Here is a 24452-nt window from a genome sequence, read left to right as displayed (position 1 = left end):
GAGGTCGTGATTTTACTAATTGTAATGTGCTTTTAACGACGGCGGCCACTAGAGGTCGTGATTTTACTAACTGTAATGTGCTTTAACGACGGCGGCCACTAGAGGTCGTGATTTTACTAATTGTAATGTGGTTTAACGATGGCGTCCACTAGAGGTCGTGATTTTACTAACTGTAATGTGGTTTAACGACGGCGGCCGCTAGAGGTCGTGATTTTACTAACTGTTATGTGCTTTAACGACCGCGGCCACTAGAGGTCGTGATTTTACTAATTGTAAAGTGCTTTAACGACGGCGTACACTAGAGGTCGTGATTTTACTAACTGTTATGTGCTTTAACGACGGCGGCCACTAGAGGTCGTGATTTTACTAATTGTAATGTGCTTTTAACGACGGCGGCCACTAGAGGTCGTGATTTTACTAACTGTAATGTGCTTTAACGACGGCGGCCACTAGAGGTCGTGATTTTACTAATTGTAATGTGGTTTAACGACGGCGTCCACTAGAGGTCGTGATTTTACTAACTGTAATGTGGTTTAACGACGGCGGCCGCTAGAGGTCGTGATTTTACTAATTGTAATGTGGTTTAATGACAGTATACACTAGTGATTTACTATTTGTTTTTACGCTTTAAATGTTGATCCTTAGTAGATCCCTACATTTACACTCTGTTTATATTAATATCATATTAACTGCTATCCGAGGTCTTGCTTCTAGATTGTATTTACATTTGTGTTGTTGTCGGTATTCTGTTTCAGCTCTCCCCTCTGGGTCTTGGCCTTTGTGGGAGACATCGACGCTGGTTTCCTCAGTACCTCTGGATCTACTATCCGGACCTTTCCCTGCTGAAGACTCGACGTCGGCATCTGGGCTATCCGCACCTCCACAGCCACCGTCGCCGACACCATCAGCACCGCCAGCAACCACAGACAAGCCGCGGACATCGCCACGGATACCAAAACAAAAAGAAAGAAATACTTTTCGTTTTCAGCATTAGTCAATGTTTGAACTGTTTCTGCATTGTTGGCTAAATAACGACGGCGGCCGCTAGAGGTCGTGATTTTACTAACTGTAATGTGCTTTAACGACGGCGTCCACTAGAGGTCGTGATTTTACTAACTGTAATGTGGTTTAACGACGGCGGCCACTAGAGGTCGTGATTTTACTAACTGTAATGTGGTTTAACGACGGCGGCCGCTAGAGGTCGTGATTTTACTAACTGTTATGTGCTTTAACGACGGCGGCCACTAGAGGTCGTGATTTTACTAATTGTAATGTGCTTTAACGACGGCGGCCACTAGAGGTCGTGATTTTACTAACTGTAATGTGCTTTAACGACGGCGGCCACTAGAGGTCGTAATTTTACTAACTGTAATGTGCTTTAACGACGGCGGCCACTAGAGGTCGGGATTTTACTAATTGTAATGTGGTTTAACGACGGCGTCCACTAGAGGTCGTGATTTTACTAACTGTAATGTGGTTTAACGACGGCGGCCGCTAGAGGTCGTGATTTTACTAACTGTTATGTGCTTTACGACGGCGGCCACTAGAGGCCGTGATTTTACTAATTGTAATGTGCTTTAACGACGGCGGACACTAGAGGTCGTGATTTTACTAACTTTAATGTGCTTTAACGACGGCGGCCACTAGAGGTCGGGATTTTACTAATTGTAATGTGGTTTAACGACGGCGTCCACTAGAGGTCGTGATTTTACTTATTGTAAAGTGGTTTAATGACAGTATACACTAGTGATTTACTATTTGTTTTTACGCTTTAAATGTTGATCCTTAGTAGATCCCTACATTTACACTCTGTTTATATTAATATCATATTAACTGCTATCCGAGGTCTTGCTTCGAGATTGTATTTACATTTGTATTGTTGTCGGTATTCTGTTTCAGCTCTCCCCTCTGGGTCTTGGCCATTGTGGGAGACATCGACGCCGGTTTCCTCAGTACCTCTGGATCTACTATCCGCACCTCCACAGCCACCGTCGCCGACACCATCAGCACCGCCAGCAACCACAGACAAGCCGCGGACATCGCCCCGGATACCAAAACAAAAAGAAATAAATACTTTTCGTTTTCAGCATTAGTCAATGTTTGAACTGTTTCTGCATTGTAGGCTAAATAACGACGGCGGCCGCTAGAGGTCGTGATTTTACTAACTGTAATGTGGTTTAACGACGGCAGCCGCTAGAGGTCGTGATTTTACTAATTGTAATGTGCTTTTAACGACGGCGGCCACTAGAGGTCGTGATTTTACTAACTGTAATGTGCTTTAACGACGGCGGCCACTAGAGGTCGTGATTTTACTAATTGTAATGTGGTTTAACGACGGCGGCCACTAGAGGTCGTGAGTTTACTAACTGTAATGTGGTTTAACGACGGCGTCCACTAGAGGTCGTGATTTTAGTAACTGTAATGTGGTTTAATGACGGCGTCCACTAGAGGTCGTGATTTTACAAACTGTAATGTGGTTTAACGACGGCGTCCACTAGAGGTCGTGATTTTACTAACTGTAATGTGGTTTAACGACGGCGGCCGCTAGAGGTCGTGATTTTACTAACTGTAATGTGCTTTAACGACGGCGGCCACTAGAGGTCGTGAGTTTACTAACTGTTATGTGCTTTAACGACCGCGGCCACTAGAGGTCGTGATTTTACTAATTGTAAAGTGCTTTAACGACGGCGCCCACTAGAGGTCGTGATTTTACTAACTGTTATGTGCTTTAACGACGGCGGCCACTAGAGGTCGTGATTTTACTAATTGTAATGTGCTTTAACGACGGCGGCCACTAGAGGTCGTGATTTTACTAATTGTAATGTGGTTTAACGACGGCGTCCACTAGAGGTCGTGATTTTACTAACTGTAATGTGGTTTAACGACGGCGGCCGCTAGAGGTCGTGATTTTACTAATTGTAATGTGGTTTAATGACAGTATACACTAGTGATTTACTATTTGTTTTTACGCTTTAAATGTTGATCCTTAGTAGATCCCTACATTTACACTCTGTTTATATTAATATCATATTAACTGCTATCCGAGGTCTTGCTTCTAGATTGTATTTACATTTGTGTTGTTGTCGGTATTCTGTTTCAGCTCTCCCCTCTGGGTCTTGGCCTTTGTGGGAGACATCGACGCTGGTTTCCTCAGTACCTCTGGATCTAGTATCCGGACCTTTCCCTGCTGAAGACTCGACGTCGGCATCTGGGCTATCCGCACCTCCACAGCCACCGTCGCCAACACCATCAGCACCGCCAGCAACCACAGACAAGCCGCGGACATCGCCACGGATACCAAAACAAAAAGAAAGAAATACTTTTCGTTTTCAGCATTAGTCAATGTTTGAACTGTTTCTGCATTGTTGGCTAAATAACGACGGCGGCCGCTAGAGGTCGTGATTTTACTAACTGTAATGTGCTTTAACGACGGCGTCCACTAGAGGTCGTGATTTTACTAACTGTAATGTGGTTTAACGACGGCGGCCACTAGAGGTCGTGATTTTACTAACTGTAATGTGGTTTAACGACGGCGGCCGCTAGAGGTCGTGATTTTACTAACTGTTATGTGCTTTAACGACGGCGGCCACTAGAGGTCGTGATTTTACTAATTGTAATGTGCTTTAACGACGGCGGCCACTAGAGGTCGTGATTTTACTAACTGTAATGTGCTTTAACGACGGCGGCCACTAGAGGTCGTGATTTTACTAATTGTAATGTGCTTTAACGACGGCGGCCACTAGAGGTCGTGATTTTACTAACTGTAATGTGCTTTAACGACGGCGGCCACTAGAGGTCGGGATTTTACTAATTGTAATGTGGTTTAACGACGGCGTCCACTAGAGGTCGTGATTTTACTAACTGTAATGTGGTTTAACGACGGCGGCCGCTAGAGGTCGTGATTTTACTAACTGTTATGTGCTTTACGACGGCGGCCACTAGAGGCCGTGATTTTACTAATTGTAATGTGCTTTAACGACGGCGGACACTAGAGGTCGTGATTTTACTAACTTTAATGTGCTTTAACGACGGCGGCCACTAGAGGTCGGGATTTTACTAATTGTAATGTGGTTTAACGACGGCGTCCACTAGAGGTCGTGATTTTACTAACTGTAATGTGGTTTAATGACGGCGGCCGCTAGAGGTCGTGATTTTACTTATTGTAAAGTGGTTTAATGACAGTATACACTAGTGATTTACTATTTGTTTTTACGCTTTAAATGTTGATCCTTAGTAGATCCCTACATTTACACTCTGTTTATATTAATATCATATTAACTGCTATCCGAGGTCTTGCTTCGAGATTGTATTTACATTTGTATTGTTGTCGGTATTCTGTTTCAGCTCTCCCCTCTGGGTCTTGGCCATTGTGGGAGACATCGACGCCGGTTTCCTCAGTACCTCTGGATCTACTATCCGGACCGTTCCCTGCTGAAGACTCGACGTCGGCATCTGGGCTATCCGCACCTCCACAGCCACCGTCGCCGACACCATCAGCACCGCCAGCAACCACAGACAAGCCGCGGACATCGCCACGGATACCAAAACAAAAAGAAAGAAATACTTTTCGTTTTCAGCATTAGTCAATGTTTGAACTGTTTCTGCATTGTTGGCTAAATAACGACGGCGGCCGCTAGAGGTCGTGATTTTACTAACTGTAATGTGCTTTAACGACGGCGTCCACTAGAGGTCGTGATTTTACTAACTGTAATGTGGTTTAACGACGGCGGCCACTAGAGGTCGTGATTTTACTAACTGTAATGTGGTTTAACGACGGCGGCCGCTAGAGGTCGTGATTTTACTAACTGTTATGTGCTTTAACGACGGCGGCCACTAGAGGTCGTGATTTTACTAATTGTAATGTGCTTTAACGACGGCGGCCACTAGAGGTCGTGATTTTACTAACTGTAATGTGCTTTAACGACGGCGGCCACTAGAGGTCGTGATTTTACTAATTGTAATGTGCTTTAACGACGGCGGCCACTAGAGGTCGTGATTTTACTAACTGTAATGTGCTTTAACGACGGCGGCCACTAGAGGTCGGGATTTTACTAATTGTAATGTGGTTTAACGACGGCGTCCACTAGAGGTCGTGATTTTACTAACTGTAATGTGGTTTAACGACGGCGGCCGCTAGAGGTCGTGATTTTACTAACTGTTATGTGCTTTACGACGGCGGCCACTAGAGGCCGTGATTTTACTAATTGTAATGTGCTTTAACGACGGCGGACACTAGAGGTCGTGATTTTACTAACTTTAATGTGCTTTAACGACGGCGGCCACTAGAGGTCGGGATTTTACTAATTGTAATGTGGTTTAACGACGGCGTCCACTAGAGGTCGTGATTTTACTAACTGTAATGTGGTTTAATGACGGCGGCCGCTAGAGGTCGTGATTTTACTTATTGTAAAGTGGTTTAATGACAGTATACACTAGTGATTTACTATTTGTTTTTACGCTTTAAATGTTGATCCTTAGTAGATCCCTACATTTACACTCTGTTTATATTAATATCATATTAACTGCTATCCGAGGTCTTGCTTCGAGATTGTATTTACATTTGTATTGTTGTCGGTATTCTGTTTCAGCTCTCCCCTCTGGGTCTTGGCCATTGTGGGAGACATCGACGCCGGTTTCCTCAGTACCTCTGGATCTACTATCCGGACCGTTCCCTGCTGAAGACTCGACGTCGGCATCTGGGCTATCCGCACCTCCACAGCCACCGTCGCCGACACCATCAGCACCGCCAGCAACCACAGACAAGCCGCGGACATCGCCCCGGATACCAACGTCGATTTGCCCCGCATCACCCCCTGACCAAACCCCGCCTCTACCCCCAGCCCCCGAGCGCTCTGTCGCAGCTACCCAAGACAGATCCCGCTCTCCAGCGTCGCCGACCCTATTAGCGTTCTATGATGCAACGGCTGTAAAACAACAGCTCGAATGCAGAGTATGTACGCTTGAACGACGTCTTCATCAGAGTGAAATACAGTGTCGTCGTCTAGCCCGGCAAGCACGTCAAGCACGTAGATACCGTCGTTTGGTGAGAAATCTACGTGAAGGTAAGATTAACAACTATTTCAATGAGTAATCAGCTGGGGTGCATATGTCTTATATATTATTACCGTTGTTACAGAACTCATCGTTAAGGACGTCACAAATAAAGCTCTGGTGTCAGAAGTTCTGAGGCTCCTAAAACGTCAAGGACCTGGTGGTAACAGACGTCGTGGACTGATCTGACTGAAGTTCAACCACAGTAAGGTCCATTTGGAGCCTCATTATTTAAAAGCAGTGCTGGGTGATTGGGGTTTGAGGTTGCTGTTGCACCGCGGGTGATTGTGTTTTGAGATTGTTGTTACACCGCGGGGTTTGTGTTTTGAGACTGTTGTTTTGTTTATTAAATTTTTCAAATTATTATTTTATAACCAGCACACTACACCACACCTCATTGACCAGAGTGCCTCGTCAACACGTATGTTTCTGTCTGACTTGTTTGACGACATGTCTGAGGAGGATGTAGTGCAGGTCTATGATCCGTGTATAAACGAAAACATGGAGTCAATTTTTTTCGGTGAGAGAGAGGGTAACCGAATTTTAAATATGGTTCCTGCATCATCCCGCTAGGGTAGAGCCGATACCTCTTTAGACAACGAGGATTGGTTCCAAAGGTTTGTTGATAATCTGCAGACGACTGATTCAGGGACACCTGCTCTTGACCCTCTGGTAGATGTGTCTGACTCTAACTGTAGCGATGACAATGTTGATGATGGCGGTGATTCGGTTCAGGAAGGATGTTGTGTTGGAGGTACCGGTATTGAATCCGAAGTCATAGAGCCTTTTAACACCGATAGGATAAGAAGGGTGCTAAAACGACCTGTTGTACCGGACACTCCTGATTTAGCTACTTTCTACAGAGGTTTGATGCAACAGGTCAGGGAGTTGGCTGATGAAGCGCAGAGACTGGCAGATCGAGAGGATGTGGTTCAGCTTGAAGTGGTAGGTGAAGATGTTCAAGAACACGTTAATGTTGTGATTGAAGGCGACGGCGGGAATATCTTCCCTGCTTTTGAGGACCTCCTTAGCAACACAGTGCAATCTGACAGAGTCATCGCTATGGGTAAGAGAATTGAATTAACGGTCCAAATTGTACATAACCCTCGAGGAGGCGCTAAACGCAAGCTCGAGAAGACGCTGGATGCCGAAATTATTGGTAAAAAAAGACGACATCTCTATGTAGTTGGTGGTGACGGAACCGAGCAGCTTTGCTTCGCAATCAGCCTTTCTTGTCTCCTTAATCCTAACCGTGCGTATCAAGATTGTGTTGAGTTGGGGAGGAAATTACAAAACAAAGCTGGTTTAGATTCTCAAACACCTATCACGTTCACAGATATACCACTGTTTGAACGGATAGTGAGGCGTAAAATTGTTGTGTTTCATAAAACGACAGCAAACCAGCCATTAGCGCATTATGCCACCGGTTTTGCTGATGGTTCGGAGCCCTTATACTTGTTTCTACTTCGGGGACACTATTATGGGGTGAAGAACCCAAAAGGTTTTTTAGGAACACGTTACTTTTGTGTGAAAATGTGAAAAATGCGGAAGGTGCCGGTATATCCCGTTAAAACCGGGTAAACCCAACCATTGCTGCGTTGTGCTTAAATGTAACATCTGCGGTGTAAAATTATTGTCGACTAACGAGGTCCATCAGTGCTACATTCAAACCGTCGCCAGGAAGACTGAGCATCCTGATCTGTTTTTTTATGATTTTGAAACGTTTACAGACGACCAAGGTAGACATGTCCCTTTTTTAGTGTGTGTAAAGACGCAGAGAGGTGAAGAACGGGTGTTTTATGGTCTCGACTGTGTTAGAGCGTTTCTTTTATATTTCAGAAAGAACCGGTTTAGAGGCTGTGTTTTTGTTGCGCATAACGCCAGGGGTTTTGACAGCGTCATTGTCTTGAGAGGTATGCTTGATGAAGGGTTAATACCTAAGAGGATAATCATGAGTGGTAGTAAGATACTTTGTCTTGAGGATCCTCACTACAAGCTAAAATTCATCGACTCTCTCTCATTCCTAACCATGCGACTCAGCTCCATGCCTAAAGCTCTCGGTTTCACCGACCAATGCAAGGGTTTTTTTCCACACAAGTTTAGCTCAAAAGATCATCTGCATTACATAGGGACCTATCCTCCTCCCTCAGACTACGGCGTTGAGGACATGTCAGAACCTGAACAGAGAGATTTTTACAGCTGGTATGAATCTGTGTGTAGGAATTCTTTCAATTTCAGGAGTGAAGCTATTCACTATTGCAAAAATGATGTTGACATTCTGGCCAGAGGATGCATGATATTTAGAGAGGAGTTTTTTTAAAGAAACAGGTGTTGATGCGCTCTCATCCGTAACAATCGCCTCTGCGTGTATGGCTGTTTTCAGGACCAACTTTTTAAAACCAGACACATTAGCCATACCATGTCCCAACAATTACGTAACAAGCGGTAACAAGAGGTTCTCAGATGCTTCCATCCAGTGGTTGCAATGGGAATCACACAGACAGGGCATTTTCATACAACATGCCTTGAACCATGGGGAGATGGCGTTTGGCCAGTGTTTTGTTGACGGTTATGCTGAAGTTGACGGTGTTAAGCAGGTCTGGGAGTTTTACGGCTGTTTCTTCCACGGCTGTCCTTCATGTGCTGACCCTCAAGCCGTCTGCCCATTAAGAGGTAGACCATATGGCGAATTCTACTCTGCTACAATGGAGAGAGAGCAGACGTTAAAGTCTAATCACGAGGTGCGTCTTATTACCATCTGGGAACACGAATGGCGTTCTCTTCGACAATCGTGTGATGATCTCAGAGATTTTCTCTTAGATTTTGACACCCCTGAGCCTCTCAACCCTCGTAATGCCCTCTACGGAGGTAGAACCAGTGCTTTAAAGTTGCGTTACACGACAAAGCCTGGTGAAAAAGTTTTTTACGCCGATGTCACCTCTCTGTATCCTTACGTCAACAGCACGTGTTCGTACCCCCTAGGTCACCCCCGCATAATCCACAAAGACTTTGGCGATCCCAGACAGTACTTTGGTCTGATCAAGGCGGTTGTCTATCCTCCTAGAGGTTTATATGTACCTGTTTTACCCTATAGAGGACCAGGGGGTAAATTACACTTCACGTTATGCAGTATCTGTTCAAGTCGTAATGCTCAAGACAGTGACTGTACGCATAGCGATGACGAGCGTGCTTTGATGGGGGTCTGGGTCTCGGTTGAGTTCAACAAGGCTCTGGACAAGGGATACAAGGTGGCCAAGATTATCGAAGTATGGCATTTTGATAGATCTAGCGATTGTATTTTCGCAGGTTACATCCGTACATTCCTGAAGGGCAAGCAGGAGGCTTCTGGTTAACCTGCCGAGGCCGTTGATCAGGAAAGCCGCGACAAATACATTCGGGATTATCAAGCCCATCAGGGGATTTTGCTTTGTGCTGATAAGGTTTGTCACAACCCAGCAAAGAGACAGGTGGCTAAGGCTTGTCTTAACAGCCTGTGGGGCAAGTTCTGTCAGAGGGAGAACATGTCTCAGGTTTCTGTAGTGTCAGACCCCAACGAGTTTTTCAGTTTCTTGTTTTCAGGGAAATACGAGGTCAGCTACTTAAACGTGTTGGATGAGAAAAAAGTTGTGATCCAGTGGCGTTACAAGGGTCTCTACCCTCCTGGTAAAAGCAGCAATGTTTTTATCGGAGCTTTCACCACTGCTTATGCTCGTCTGAAGTTGTACAGTTACATGGAGAAATTGCAGGAGAGTGTTCTCCATGTTGACACAGACAGCTTGATATATGTGGTGAAAGACGGCGAGACACCTTTAAAATTAGGTAACTATCTCGGTGATCTTTGTTTCGGCGGGTCCTCAGACGTATGCTTATAGGACCAAAGGACAGAAGAAGGTTGTGATGAAAGTTAAAGGTATCACGCAAACAAAAGAATCTTGTCAGCAGATAAACTTTGACTCCGTCAGAGATCTTGTAGAGGGCTATTTGCAGAATTCACCTGATGGGGTGCTTGAGACCCAGCAACGCAACATTGTCAGGGATAAAAAGAACATCACTTTAAAAAACAGATCAGTTACGAAAAAACTCCGGGTCGTGTACGATAAGAGGCGCTTGTTTTCGGACGGCACAACCAAACCTTACGGGTTCTGAGTTTTGAGTGGATGAGGGGTCACTATGGAAGGAATTAATTTCGATCCGCGTTTGAAAACACCATTTTCATGTCTAGTGGTGGGACCGTATGTTTTTACATTGACTCGTGAGAGTGGGTAGAGAGCATTTCCTTTTAACAAACCCGCTGCATGACCTATTCTCACAGCTGGCGAAACAGTGACTTTCTTCACAAACAGAGAGACGCCAAGGTGGAGTCGCGGGGTCCGGTCAGGCAGAAGGCGTCATTCGCCCTGGTGAGTTTAATTCTTAAATCGACCGAGTTTAATAACAGTCTCTCGCAGAAAAATATGTCGCTGTGCAGAGGACCGAGAAGATGTACTTCTCTGGATCTGCTCGTGAACTCGGCCCTTTTGTTAAGGCCTGCGTTAGGACCGTTTACAGTGACAATCGAGTCAACTGACCCAGGTGTGTCTCTGTAAAAAAGACCGGCGCTAAACTGTGTTTTAAGAGTGTCGCCTGAAAAGTTGAGAAGTGTTTCGATCATAGCTCTGTACGGGTGTGTGGAACTGGACTGCGAAATCATCCGATCCCCCAGAACCACATCGCACTGATCAAAGATTGTGTTTAGAGGATAATTGATGAGACCGACAGCGGCGTCGTTAGCCAGCGGGGTGCCATCGGCGTTAGTAATTCTTGCACGCACGTGTAGAAGGGTGTCGTTTAGGTCTAGATACTTTTCGCCATCTCCCGGTATAAAAAACTCAATCGGGTCTCCTTCCCTGATAGCGCCTACTGGAGCAATTTCATTGTAAATTTTGTCCTCGATGGAAAGCTGCGTCATCGGCGGCGTGAATAAATCCAGTTCTGCCAATGTACATTCTGCAGATTTCTGATGTAGGAGCGCCATGTTACTGTATATAAGGTTTTTTAAAATATATCAGAGCTCCCTCTGGACTTCCTCTTGGCCCGTTTGCTTCTGTCAACTGACTTCTTTCTTTTTTTGTTTGCGCGTTTATTAGAGCTCTGTGTTACACGGCGACCTGGAGGGCGTCTCTTTGTCCTTCGTGATAACAGTAGAGATGGTAAAACCCCGCTTTTAAATCAACTGGATGGGGCGCTCTGTAGTCGCAAAAATTGATCCAATTACCATGCTCTACACCTAGCATGTAAGCCAAAGGCGAGTTAAAAAGCACTAGGCTCTGACCGTCTCCTTGAAGATCAATTTTTTGCCGTGCAGTGTCAAACAGGAAGCGTATATCGTTATTGGTTTTTTTAAAGGTTTGCGCCAACTCAGTGGTAATCTGATTAATAGAGTTGTAATATCCACCCTTGAACTTCAGTTTGGCAATATCTGTCCCCGCGGTTTTGAAATGTCGATCAACCCCTCGCGGTTCTTTTTTTTTCCTCTGAGTTGAGGAGCCAGCGTCAGGATCCGGAGCCCTAAGTCTCGCCATGGCTCTATGAAATTCATCTTTATGCCGTCGCGGCGTGTTAGCATCTGTATCTGATCCTCTCGAGGGAGCCGTGTTTGCGCTGGAATCAGGTCCTCTAGGGTTCGGTTTCCAGTAAAATGACGCCGCATCCTCCGGAATATTATGCCACTTGTGAGGGTATGTAATCTCCGTCAAAGCAACCTCCCATTTTCCGTTTAAATCGATATGTTGTGCTAAATCAACGCGGAAAGTACCAATCGAGTTGTCTTTAAAAACTTTTGCACTGGCGTTTGATGGTAAAGTCACATAGAAGCCTGCGTTGTTTGAGCTGCACATGATGATATGATTCCCTGTGTAAAGGAGGATCGTCTTATATATTTTTTATATCTGAAGCTTTTACCCAGCTGTTGAATTTTTCAGGCCAGTTTTTCCACTGGACAAAGACTTGTCTCTCTCCTTTAACGCGGCGTTCCTTGAGAATCTTTTCCACGTGAAATACTTTATCCTTTACGAGTTGTACTTTTTGTAATTCTTGATCATAAAATGACCCCTGGATGGGCTCACCGTCGAAATCTTTCAATTTATACACATGCGGGTTGCGGTGAATACATTCAGTTATCGTAAATATCTCGTCTCTAAAACTCTGCTCATACTTTTTGTCAAATACACCTCGCAGTTTTGATATCCGAACATGATCGCCCTCCTTAAATTCCGGCTTCTGAAGACCTTTCGACGGTCTAATGTAAAGATTGTCAAACACTTGCAGAGTATTTTCTTTAGTTACTTCCACCGGTGTCATTTTTATACTACTGTGATAGCTGTGATTATAACTCTTTACTAGATCCTGTAAAACCTCGATGTAACGCAGAGTGTTTTTAGCTGTAAAATATCTCCACATCCGATTTTTAAGAGTGCGGTTAAATCTCTCAACCACAGAGGCCTTAACGTCACTCGCTGTTGAAAAATGATTAACACCCTTCCTTTCCATCAAAGCCCGGAAACTCTTGTTAAAAAATTCTTTCCCGTCGTCCGTCTGTAGCTTTGCAGGCGTCCCGCTCTCCTCCAGCACTGATTCAAACGCCTTCGTTGTCTCAATCGCAGTCTTTCTTTTTAAAACGCGTACATAGGCCTTCTTTGAAAATACATCTATAACGGTCAACAAGTAATTTTGATCGTCGTTATATCTAGCCAGTGCCTGCATGTCGCATAGGTCGGCCTGGAATTGTTGAAGTGGCCTGTGAACAAATACTCTGTTTCTCGGAAAGTTTACTCTGGCTGGTTTATGCAGGGTGTAAGCATCTTGTTTTGATAAAAAATCTTTAATAGATTTAGAACTGACTGGTTTTCCAGTCTCAACCTGCACCCCTCGGCGAAGGCGATCCACACCTCCATAGCTCCCAGGGTGAAGAGGATTGTAATAAACTCTTTTAATGATGTGTTTCACCGACATGCTAAACGAGAAATGAATGAGCTGAGATCAGAATATGCTTCTTAATGTTTTTTATTAAACAGCTTATGTCAGGATTCGAGTGTAATGTTATACAAAGAGAGTAAAGAAAAAAAGTAAATCACATACGAGGGAATCTCGTGTTTGTGACATCACCCAGGACCGGCGTTCTATTCCAGATTCTACTTGCTGATTCCAGACGTTCAATTAAAAGATCCTCAGGCTCGTGTTTGATGTATTCATTCCAGACAGTTGATTTCGGAGACCTCATTTCAAGCAAGACTGCCTCAGCCGTAGCCTTGGTTCTCATTTTCTCCGGTTGTACGTCATTCACGGTCAAGTAGTGTTGTACAGCAGGCAGAAAGTTCTTGTTACAGAGTCTCTTCATCAACGGATGGAAGTTAAGGCTGTAGAAATCATCCTCCATCTCTTCAAGACAGCTGTGTTGTAGTTGGCTGGGATGGTCTACTTGGCAACCGTAGCAGATCTCCCTCCAGTACATGCGCATGGTTTTACCTAGTAGATGAAATACAACTGTCTTTACAGCTTTCAGGAAGAAACCGCTTATCCATCCATCCGTTTCATCATTAGCTGCTGGTTCTTGGTCTTGAGAAGCTAGCTCTCCCTACAGGTTCCTCGTCACCATCCACATCTTCCATTTCAGCTGCATCAGAGTCATTTGCGTCGTCTTTGATGGCCGATGAAGGACATTCTCTGTCTGGCGTGTCGTTGTTAGAACCGTCGTACTTATGACCGTCACCCACCCCGTGTTCTGCCACAGGTAGTAGAGGGAGCGACGATGAGTTGTTCATTCCGTACCCGATACCGCCTGTAGCAGCTCCGAGGAAGATAGTGCCAATACGTCTGGGAACACCTTCTGGCCTCATCGTTGTCTCTCTCTTGTCCCGACGGGCACGTCTGCAGGGTGTTGCTCTGGAAAAAGCCCTCTTTATAGCAACCGTTAACAAGTAGGCGGTCCAAAGTGGGGTGGGTCTAAAAGGTCAGTGCTTTTTTCAACACAATGGCATCATCCCATAAGCGGCTATGGTAGAAGAGACCGTCGATTTTTGGAGAAATCTCCTGGATTTTCTCACTCCAGGCATCCATCGGTATGGTTAACAGAGTACGAAATACACCACAATCAGAATTAAAATATTCCAGGACGGAATCTTCTTCTTCTTCACCCGTGACTCCTGTTGATACTTTATGGATGGCCCTGAAGGACCAACGTCCTGATCCTGACATTTTAGCCAGCCAAATAGCCATGATGGCCGGCTTCCTCTCCGTTCTATCAGGTTTGTTGGACACGGCTCCAGCCTTCTGACGCTGTTCTTCTTCTTCAACCCTGGGAAGATTTTCCGGCTTCACCTCTCTCAGCACGCCCCAGTCGTTAGACGATAACACTGCCGTCTCCGTACAGGCACTCAAGGTTTCGCCATCCTCCAGCTGGTAAATGCACAATTCAGCTGTTTCGTACTTAAACACGTACCCCCATCTTCCACGACGTCCGTAAGGCTCTAGAGACCACTCGTCCTGCAAAGATTCCCCGGGTGGTGCCTGCGTACGCCGTAGGTACATTACGGATTTACGGGGAGCCCCTGCACCCATCCATGGGTCCTCAATAACAGTCACAGCCGTCTCGCTGATCACCGGTGATCCGCGCATCGATGTAGGGACAGCCATTGCTTGTTGGTTGTGCTCGACGGGGCCTTGTTCCCGGCAACAGTCTGAAGGGTACATATATATACACACACACGCACACACACACACACACAGGGGTGATGTTGTATAGCTGTCCGACCCTCCACCCCCTGGTAGCGTTAATTATTTTCCTTCCTGTCAAAAACAAGGGGGGAGGGTTATTATTTTAATTTCCTGTTGATATAAAAATGGGGAGGGTAATTATTTTAATTTCTTTTTGATATAAAAAGGGGTGGGGTTTATTACTTCCGGAAGGGGAGGGTTTTATTACTCCCGGGGGACCATCAATCATACAGATTTGACATATAGTGGTCTCCTTCATCTCTCTATAGACATATAAAATGAGACGTACTGAAATGTATGACAAAGCCTCATTCTGGATACGGTCAGAACTATAGATGCAAAAAACTTAAACTGATTGTGTCATATAGGCAAAGGAGCAGGAACAATCATAAAATCTGCCACAATGAATGCTATTTTATCATGTTGTACGAAAATGTGATGAAGTATAAAGAAGTAAACACAATATTGCCAGAGATATAATGACTTAAATAGGAAATATTTAGGTTTTTAGCTGATATGTTTAGGGAAAAGTAAATAACTAAAGTAAATGAAGAAAATGTTTTGCGATCCCCCAACTCTCCGCCGCCACTGTAAATGGTGTCATTTGTCTATAAAATTATTATAAGTACAGTTCTGCATAACATTGTATCCTTGTTAACAATAAAGACAAGAAAAATAGAAAGTAATATAGATCAACTTCCAATGAAAAATAACTTTATTAAGGTTGTTTTCAGAATCAGAATCAAATTTATTGCCATGGTCAGTGTGGGGATCCCACCAACTAGGAAAGTGCTTTGGATTAAAGTGCTGTCAATAAAATAAAATAAAATAAACAACAAAGGCTGATCACAAATTCAACAGTCTTACAGTCAGTACATAAAGTCAATTTATTTTATAATACTACAGGAAAAACACTCCAAACTCACAGGGATGGTAGCCAAGAGCACCTTGAACAGGAATCCAATGAAAGATTTCACTAACCTTTGTTGTTTTTTTTTTCCATATTTTTTAAATAATATACATGTTATTACAATACATAAAGTCAATTTATTTTACAATTCTACAGTAAAAACTCTTCAGACTCACAGGGATAGTAGAGCAGAGCTCCCTGAACAGGATTCCAGTGAAAGATTTCACTATCCTCTTTTAGTTTTTTTTCTAATATATATATTTTTTATAATACACATGTTATTACAGTACATAAAGTCAATTTATTTCATAATTCTACTGTAAAAACACTCCAAACTCACAGGGATAGGAGAGCTCCCTGAACAGGAATCCAGTGGAAGTTTTCACTAACCTCTTTCAGTTTTTATATATATATATATCTATCTATCTATCTATCTATATATATATATATATATATATATATATAATTTTATAATACACATGTTATTACAGTACATAAAGTCAATTTATTTTACAATTCTACAGCAAAAACACTCCAAACTCACAGGGATAGTAGAGCAGAGCTCCCTGAACAGGAATCCAGTGGAAGATTTCACTAAGCTCTTGTGGTTTTTGTAATATGTATTCTTAATAATATTTATTTATAAAATATAATTTATATAATATTTAATAATATTTATCATCTCCTTAACACACAACTACAATTTACTGGAGCTTACGAAGTCGCTACCGTAACGGCAGAAATAGATGCGCAGACTTTTTTTGATGTAGGCTGGCGAGATGGGTATTTGTAGATCGCGGGCAAGCGTGATGCCAGTGAGCTGAAGCTATTCAAGCAACAACCTGGCTGTTACGAGAGGAGTGGCTGATCATAGACTTTATATTCAGGTGCAGTTATTCAAGTATAGCTCAGCGTGTGATTGTTGACAGTTGCTAAGCGACTTAAACACGTACTTGATCCACTACAACAGAACTGTACGATATTGATGCAGTATCACTGAGTCAATACTGTTGGTGAACATTAGCTAGTGAGTAGTTAGCATAGCATCGACCTGAGATGACACAGCAGAATATTTCGTATTTTCCAGAGTGATAATGGGCCAGACAATGTACATGTATATGTAGGCTGTAGTTTTTGGAGAAAGCCACCTGAGACCTGCTGGACAACATGCTGAGCTGTTAAAACATCCGGAGGACAGAGACTAAAAACAAATTGTTCTTGTGACTCACGTTAGCTTGTACGGGTGTTTAGTTAGCAATACGGTTGTGAAGATTTCAATACTGTCCAGTGCCAACCCTGACCCCTTTTCATTCTTTTCCCGCAGACAGTGAGTCACCCTCTCTAAAAGTGGAAAAAAATGGAAACGCCGGGCCAAAAAAAACGCGGTGCCACTTCCCCTACTTGCATCACCAGACAGCAGGAGAAGGAGAACCTTGGCAACCTCAACGACCGGCTGGCCATCGATATTGATAAGGTGCGCTCCCGGGAGGCAGAGAACCCCGGGCTACGACTGCGCATCACAGAGTCCGAGTCTCTGGTCAGCCGCGACCTGAGCGGGATCAAGTCCGCCTACGAGACTGAGCTGGCCAATGCCCGCAGTGAGCGGGCCCGCCTGCAGCTGGATCTCAGCAAGCTGAGGGAGGAGCACAAGGAGCTGAAGGCCAGGTAGGAAGAGCTAGTTCTGCTGTGTGGTTCGTAGAAGTGTCTCAGGTCAGTTCACTCATTTTCAGGGATGTTATTCTTTGATGTGCACCTTAAGAAATGGAAGCAGACTTCAGCTGGTATTTGTCTTTCACTCATTCATTGCTGCTAGGAATGTGATTGTTTGGAAGTGAGTTTACTGTCAAACATGTTTATTTGGAAACATACTGTACAGCTTCTTTCGTCACACTTTACTTGTGTTAGTTTTAAGCTCCATATTATTTCGTCATTTTTTTTTTACCCTTGATCAATATAAAGACATCTTTCTAGTTCATCTTTAGTTTCATCTCTAGTTTCATCTTTCTTCGAGTTGGCAGGAATACCTCCGGGTCCTCTCTTATTCACTCTGCTAACGCATGATTGTGCACCTGTGTCTGACTCAAACCTCTTCATTAAGTTTGCTGATGACACAACCGTGGTGGGCCTCATCAGGAACGACGACGAATCCAACTACCGGAGCGAGGTGCACCGCCTGGTCCAGTGGTGCGATGACAACAACCTTCGCCTGAACGTGGAGAAGACCAAGGAGATGGTGGTGGACTTCAGGAGACGACCTGTCCTGCATCCCCCGCTTCTCATCGCTGGTGCTGCAGTGGAGCAGGTCACCAGCACCAAGTTCCTGGGTGTTCACATTTCCCAGGACCTGACCTGGAACACCAACACCACGGCACTGGCCAAGAAAGCCCAGCAGCGCCTGTACTTCCTGCGGAAGCTGAAGAGAGCCGGAGTTCCGTCCCCCATCATGTGCACCTTCTACAGAGGCACGATTGAGAGCGTTCTGACCAGCTGCATCACAGTGTGGTTCGTCTCTTGTACCATCGCCTGCCGCAAGACCCTGCCGCGCGTGGTGAAGACTGCTGAGAAGATCATCGGGGTCCCTCTTCCATCCCTCCTGGAAATCTACAAGGCTCGCCTCACTCGGAGAGCCCTGAGGATCGCAGGAGACCCCACCCACCTGTCGCACCGCCTCTTCACGCTGCTACCATCAGGGGGAAGGTTCCAGAGTCACCGGGCACGAACTAGCAGATTGAGAGACAGCTTCATCCACCAGGCTGTCATGATGCTGAACTCCCTTCCTACTCTGCCCCCGGGTCTGCACCAGGCACTTTTGGCTCCATCCACAGGGGCAGAGGATGTTGCCATGCTGCCATGAGCTAGGTGCTCCTCCCGGTGGTTGATGGACTGATGTGACGATTTTGTTGCATGTATCCTGCTGTCTGTGATCTTTATGTGGTGTCTGTGATCTTTATGTTCGTCTGTGATTGTATGTCGTGTCCAGGTCTGTGAGAACAGATATTTCATCCATGCTATATGTCTCGTACTGTAGCATATTTGACAATAAAGTTACCTTACCTTACCATACTTCTCTGCTCTCTGTGACTTCAGTTTAGGACTGAAGAGTTGTCAAGTTGGTGCCATCAAAGGTTTATTTGAGAGTAAAGCAGGGCAGATGAGGATTGAGGACTGATCCTAACTGTGGTTATAAGCCCAGGTTTCTCGTCAAATATGGCAAATATAGTAAAGTAAAGTATAAGGCAGCCACCCCGTCAAAACACCTGAACGTGTGTCTGTTAAACACAGTAGTTATCTCCTTTAAAACGGCTCCAGGTAGTGGAACTCCCTAATGTTTCTTCCTGGAATGTGTCGCTGAGCACGGCGGATCCCTTTCTTCACCGTCGAGTTTGTGTTTCTCTTCAGTTAGCAAGTACAGTTGTGTCACATTCCGCCCTGAGGGATTTTGGAAAGAGCGACACACCTCCACGAGAGCTCCACCTTAAACACACACTCTCCACTGTTCCGTGTGTCTTGGCAGTGAACACCTCTGCTAACCATGTGAGACATTTTTCCCTGCTGCAGCAGGGGAGCTGCTCAAAACACATGAGCAGGCCTGATGAGTGACAGAATTCTTAGGTTCTGTCATATATTATTCCCTTTACATTACAGTCCCTATGTGACTGGGCTCCTCCTCATGAAACATGAAAGCCTCCTCCGTGGCTTACAGTCCTATCGCGGGTGTTGATCAACAGAATTTTCTTTCCTCAGGTAGATTTTTAGTTTGAATTATTTTTTTGGCTGCAGGGGCAAATTCCAATTTCAATCTTAACTGGGTTCAGATGGGGTTGTAACCCTTCTTACCCTTTTTGAAGTGGGAAACAGTTAAACTCTTGCATAATAATGATAATGGACCAGATAAGAAAACCTCAGCTTGTTATAGCCAGTGGTACACCTCAATAAAAAACAACAACAATGTTTGTCAATCTTTTAGTGAACAAATCGGAAAGAAAACAAACTTTCACAGAGCTTTGGTGAATTCAACATAGCAATAGAACATAATTGTATAAGGAAAAATATATGGAAAATTACCAAAACAAAAGGCGCCAAAAAAAAGAAAAAAAAACCCTTGTTTCCCTCCCCAAAGTTTGTAACATTGGGGCCCATATATGAACAAATGTGCTTGGTCCTATCCCACCACTTGCCAAGTGGGAATGTGGTCGTCGACTCCAATCTTGTGGATGAATCTTCTTTTCCTCTGGTTCCTGTGGCTCGCCACCCAGTGCACACTGGGAATTCCTCACGTGGTGCAGTCTTGACACACTGCTGTCTCTGTGGTAGGATGGTAGGATGTCGATCCAACCCGACCTATCAGGAATCCTTTGATCCGAACTCCAAAAAAACCTGACCTAAGCAGGCCAGAAGATGTGCAAAATTTCAATTAACTTGTTACATTCTACAGTCTGTCAGTTTCAAACAACTCTGAATGTCAAATAATTCAGTTGTACAACAAAAGAAAATCCAAAAGTTAATTTACAGTGATGACACCATAAAATAGATTCAAACACTGCCTTGTACAGGAACGTCATGTTGTTGGCGAGGTTCTGGAGGACCAGGAGAAGGTCCAGTTGACAAGCTGCATGGTAAGGTGGTCCTTCTTGTCTGGAGAACGCTGCTTCGTTTTCAACCTGAGAGAAGCAACCTGCATTCTCTCGAGTAAAGAGAGGTTTGAAACAGGTGAGTAACAACAACAACAATCTGTCTTCTAGAAAGTGGATGATGAAATAGCTGCAATGCATTTGAACAACATCAACAGACCACAATGATGGTAGTTTTCCCATAACGGGAGTCGAACCAGGGACGCTTGGGTGAAAACCAGGAATCCTGACCACTAGACCATTTAGAACTTGTATGAGTCAGCGATTTCGGCAAAATGGAACACATTCAGCAGTTCAGATCAGATTTCAACTGTCAAATATATCTGTAAAAACACTCAAATAGCACAAGTAGTACCATGCACACACAGCTTCAGGTATGATGAACCATGTCTATGATCATGGGACAAGGGACTGTCTGTCTGGATATTATATTTATAATCATAATCATAATAACAGAAGACGATCCCAGGTTCACATGTGTTCATGGAACGATGGTTAAGAGTTGGGGTCTCCAAATTGACACCTGATTGCTTAAACTGTGTGTGCTTGGTTGGTTGGAACTAAAACCTGCAGCCCTTTCTGGAACAGTTTGGTGACCCCTGTTGAAGAGGATTGTCTTGAAGGGCTGTTTTTTTTCAATCAACATCATGTCTGTCAGAGTGAATACATGAATGAAGTTTTTATTGCAAGATAAAAAGGTCTTGTCCCTGGGTGGGCTCGAACCACCAACCTTTCGGTTAACAGCCGAACGCGCTAACCCATTGCGCCACTGAGACATGCTGATACACAAGAATATATGGATCTGTGAACAAACGTTTTTCAGTTTTCATGGTTTGAAGATTGTGCAGAAGGATTGTGTGATTTAAGTCAGTGATAGCAATGTGTTTTTCAGCAAAGAGAGAGTGTGAAAGAAAGATGGTAGCAGTGCTTTAGAGAATAAATGAATAAAGAGATGGAGAGCAAAAGGTTCCACCATTTCATCTTTGCATCGACCAACACTGTCTTCCACTTCTTTGTCACAAACCTCATTGAACCGATCACATGGACATTGTGTTGTCACATGGCTCGCATCACTTAGTCGTGTTGCAAAGCTTGTGTCCCAAAACAGTTGTACATAAATACCAATGGTGACAGTGAATCGCTCTGATGCTGAAATCTTGTCTCAGTGTTTTGCATTCAAATCTCTGTCAATCTTATTACACATGTTAAGTCAAAGTGGCAGCACAAGGTCAGAAGCACTAAGCTAATAGTCAACGCTGGTTGTCCTGGGCAAGAACCAGGAAAACGACAACCTATGGGACAGGGGTCCACCCAAAGGGGTTTATGGCTTGATCATGATCATGGTGACTGATCGATCGGAGCGTCCCGATGTGGTTCCCATACCAGGGGCCAAACAACGACACCATATGGGACGTACCTGGAATAAATGAGGAAGTTTAGGCAAAGGTTGATCACATCATTAACTGTAGCTAGGATTTGGAAGTGTAAAGCTGTCATAAAACTGGAGTAAAGTTTGTGATCCAGTGCTTCAATATTTCAGATCATCTGTTCAGATGATCTGCCCAGACGAGACACTGGAAAATTACGCCTGATGTTCCAGAATGCAACCTGATTCATCCAAAACCAACACAAACTTTTCACTTCACCAGCTTTCTGAAACAGGTGTAGAGCTGTAACTACTTCAGGCTCCATGTTTGCAGTTTGGCTAGTCACAGCTTGGTGAGTCCATCCACTACTACATGCCTTTCCACCAAGCATTACAGGTTGGGATGCAGTTGAAAACTGTGTCGATCTCAGGCAGAAGGTTAGGAATGAAGAAGGTCACAGAGAAGGTCACAGATTTTTGTGTTTTGCCAGACTTAACTGGTGAAATTAGTTCAAAGTACTGTGTGCTTTGCGGGTGAGTCAGCGATTTTGGCAAAATTACAAATCACGAAGAAAAAAATTAATGAAGAAGTGAAGGAAATGAAGGAAGGAAATTCTACAACATTTCAGACTTCTGAGTCAGTAGGAACCCAAAATAGGCAAAAGAGCGATAGAGAGGGGCGAGCAGGGCAGACATCACAACATTTAGAAAATGAAGCTCAAGTATTCCAACCCACATTCATAACACTCACACTGCTATATTTTGGCTGATGCATCAATTTATGTACAGAGTGGAACTGAGTAGATACATATCTTGAGCTGACATGGACTTAAAGAAATAGAGAAGCTGAGGAGCCGAACTGAGTCGACCGCATGTTTGAAAATCTGCTATTGTCAATTTGTGAAAGTGAAGGTTCCTTGACAGGAATCTGTGCAATGGTGTTCTTGTGTAAACAGTAGCTTCCTTCCAAGCAGTTGACCTGGGTTCAATTCTCAGGCTTTGCCAATTGTTTTTGCCATCTAACCATGGATGGCAGAATATTTGTGCCTCAACTGTCAACACCACAAATGTCCCATTAAGGCTGGACGCGGACGACCAACACATAGGTCTCAATGGGATAAAAATCAATGTCTGCCTTGCGTTGTTGGAAGGACTCGAAGCTACGGGGGAAATCCCCAATGGATTTCAGTTCCATGGCCTTCATCACTCGTGCCTTCAGTGGATTTGTGAATGGTCAGAAGAAACCAGTTCTTTGAATCACGAGTGAATGGAATGGGCTACGTGCAGTGGCTGGGAATCGAACCCAGGTCAAGTGCTTGAAAGGCAGCCATCATCATTGTTGCTTGAAAGATGAGGAAGAGATGATGTGATGAACTGATTTCTAATTCACCCAAAACTAAATTCCTGATGAAGTGGCTGAGTAACAGTGTTGTTGTGGCTGAGTGGTTAAGGCGATGGACTAGAAATCCATTGGGTTGTACCCACATAGGTTCAAGTCCAACCAATAACGTTGGTGTGTGTTTAGGATGCTTTGGTCATTTTGAGTATGCAGAACTGTCACATGACAATAGCGTTGTGCCTTGAGGTGGAATACGCCGCATGAAGTGATGTTGTGCCCACCAGGAATCGCTCTGTGGAACCGTCACGTAACAGAGTGTGTGTGACTTCATTGGTATTCAGCTGACTGGAGTTCAACCAGACTGTATGCTGTGACAGTCCAACAATTCAAGGCAGGGTCTGATCTTTTCATGAAGTCTCTTCAAAGTATTGGGTGAAACCCTTTGAATGCAGAAATCAAAAAATTCCAGTCCCCTGGCAAACGTACAGGCTGACAGCACTGTGAAATTACCAACCGAACACCTGTGGTCTCTAACCACCAGCCTTTCCCACAACAGCCAAACGTGCTGACCAATTACGTCACAGAGACATGAGAATGAGGATCTCTACAAAAAGAGAGACACTTTGAGAGCAGGAAGACATGTTCTGAAAACCATGGAAATGGAGTGAATGCTCAATTGAAGTTAAACAACACACTCTGCTGCTTCATCGACACACATCTTGGGAATAGCAACTCTGCACTTGTGATCCAAAGTCGTTAATCAGACAGGTTTCATTGAACACAATAAGAAGCCCTACAAGAGCTGGGCATCAAAAAATTAGTAAATACTCATGTTGTTCTTCTACACGGAAATCTTTAGTAAAAGGCGAAAGATTTATACGAGAAACATGAGCGAACTACTGACACTGAACCAGAGAAAGAGTTGTATTCTTCCACATCAACCTTTAACTCATGGTGGTGTTCAGCCTTTGAACAAACCAGCACTTCAAGACAATCCTCTGCACCATCGTTCCAATAACATCTGTGAACTAGTGATCGTCTTCTGTTGTCATTGACCTGTTTTGCACACATATAAGTGATCAGAACACAAAAGAGAATTTTCTCATGTTCTGGAGTTGTCCGTCCTACATCGTGCTGGTCTCGGTCGCAAACATCATCCACAACTTTCCTGATGTTCGGGAAGAGGGGAAAATGGACACATATCGCTCTGTGGAAACATACCACAAACAGTTTACACAACTTTGTGTTGATCATTTAATACAACAGTTAAATGCATTGTGTTAAATCTATTTATCCTGTGAGTTGATGTGCTGTTGTATGGGTGATATATACTTTGTTAAATTATCACCTACATATATATGTTTACATATCCATGTATGGTTTATATTTTGCAGAAATTCTGTA

At 44.1% G+C, this 24452-nt stretch overlaps 1 protein-coding gene, 1 non-coding gene and 1 pseudogene across 2 annotated transcripts; 1 reads left to right on the top strand and 2 right to left on the bottom strand.

Annotated features, from left to right (window-relative positions):
- The first annotated feature begins 5593 nt into the window (after positions 1 to 5593).
- On the top strand, positions 5594 to 18242 carry LOC128765181 (lamin-A-like). The gene is made up of 4 exons (XM_053875670.1): positions 5594 to 6062; positions 6137 to 6256; positions 17037 to 17377; positions 17811 to 18242. The coding sequence occupies exons 3-4, from the start codon at positions 17070 to 17072 to the stop codon at positions 17920 to 17922; spliced, it is 420 nt and encodes a 139-aa protein (XP_053731645.1). The 5' UTR covers positions 5594 to 6062; positions 6137 to 6256; positions 17037 to 17069; the 3' UTR covers positions 17923 to 18242.
- Positions 18243 to 21045: 2803 nt separating this feature from the next.
- trnan-guu (transfer RNA asparagine (anticodon GUU)) lies at positions 21046 to 21119 on the bottom strand. The gene has a single exon. It is a non-coding gene; the product is annotated as a tRNA-Asn (tRNA).
- A 2718-nt stretch (positions 21120 to 23837) lies between these two features.
- LOC128765400 (U5 spliceosomal RNA) lies at positions 23838 to 23942 on the bottom strand (annotated as a pseudogene).
- Between the last annotated feature and the right edge of the window lie 510 nt (positions 23943 to 24452).

This window comes from Synchiropus splendidus, chromosome 9, assembly GCF_027744825.2.
Source record: "Synchiropus splendidus isolate RoL2022-P1 chromosome 9, RoL_Sspl_1.0, whole genome shotgun sequence".
Lineage (NCBI taxonomy): Eukaryota > Metazoa > Chordata > Actinopteri > Syngnathiformes > Callionymidae > Synchiropus > Synchiropus splendidus.
This window is presented reverse-complemented; position numbering and strand designations above follow the sequence as displayed.

What these genes read in the sequence shown, in the direction of transcription:
- LOC128765181 (XM_053875670.1), top strand. Translation starts at nt 17,070, where the DNA reads ATGGAAACGCCGGGCCAAAAAAAACGCGGTGCCACTTCCCCTACTTGC. An exon ending in CACAAGGAGCTGAAGGCCAG is followed by an intron (nt 17,378 to 17,810) that starts GTAGGAAGAGCT and finishes CTCTTCATTAAG; the next exon opens with TTTGCTGATGACACAACCGT.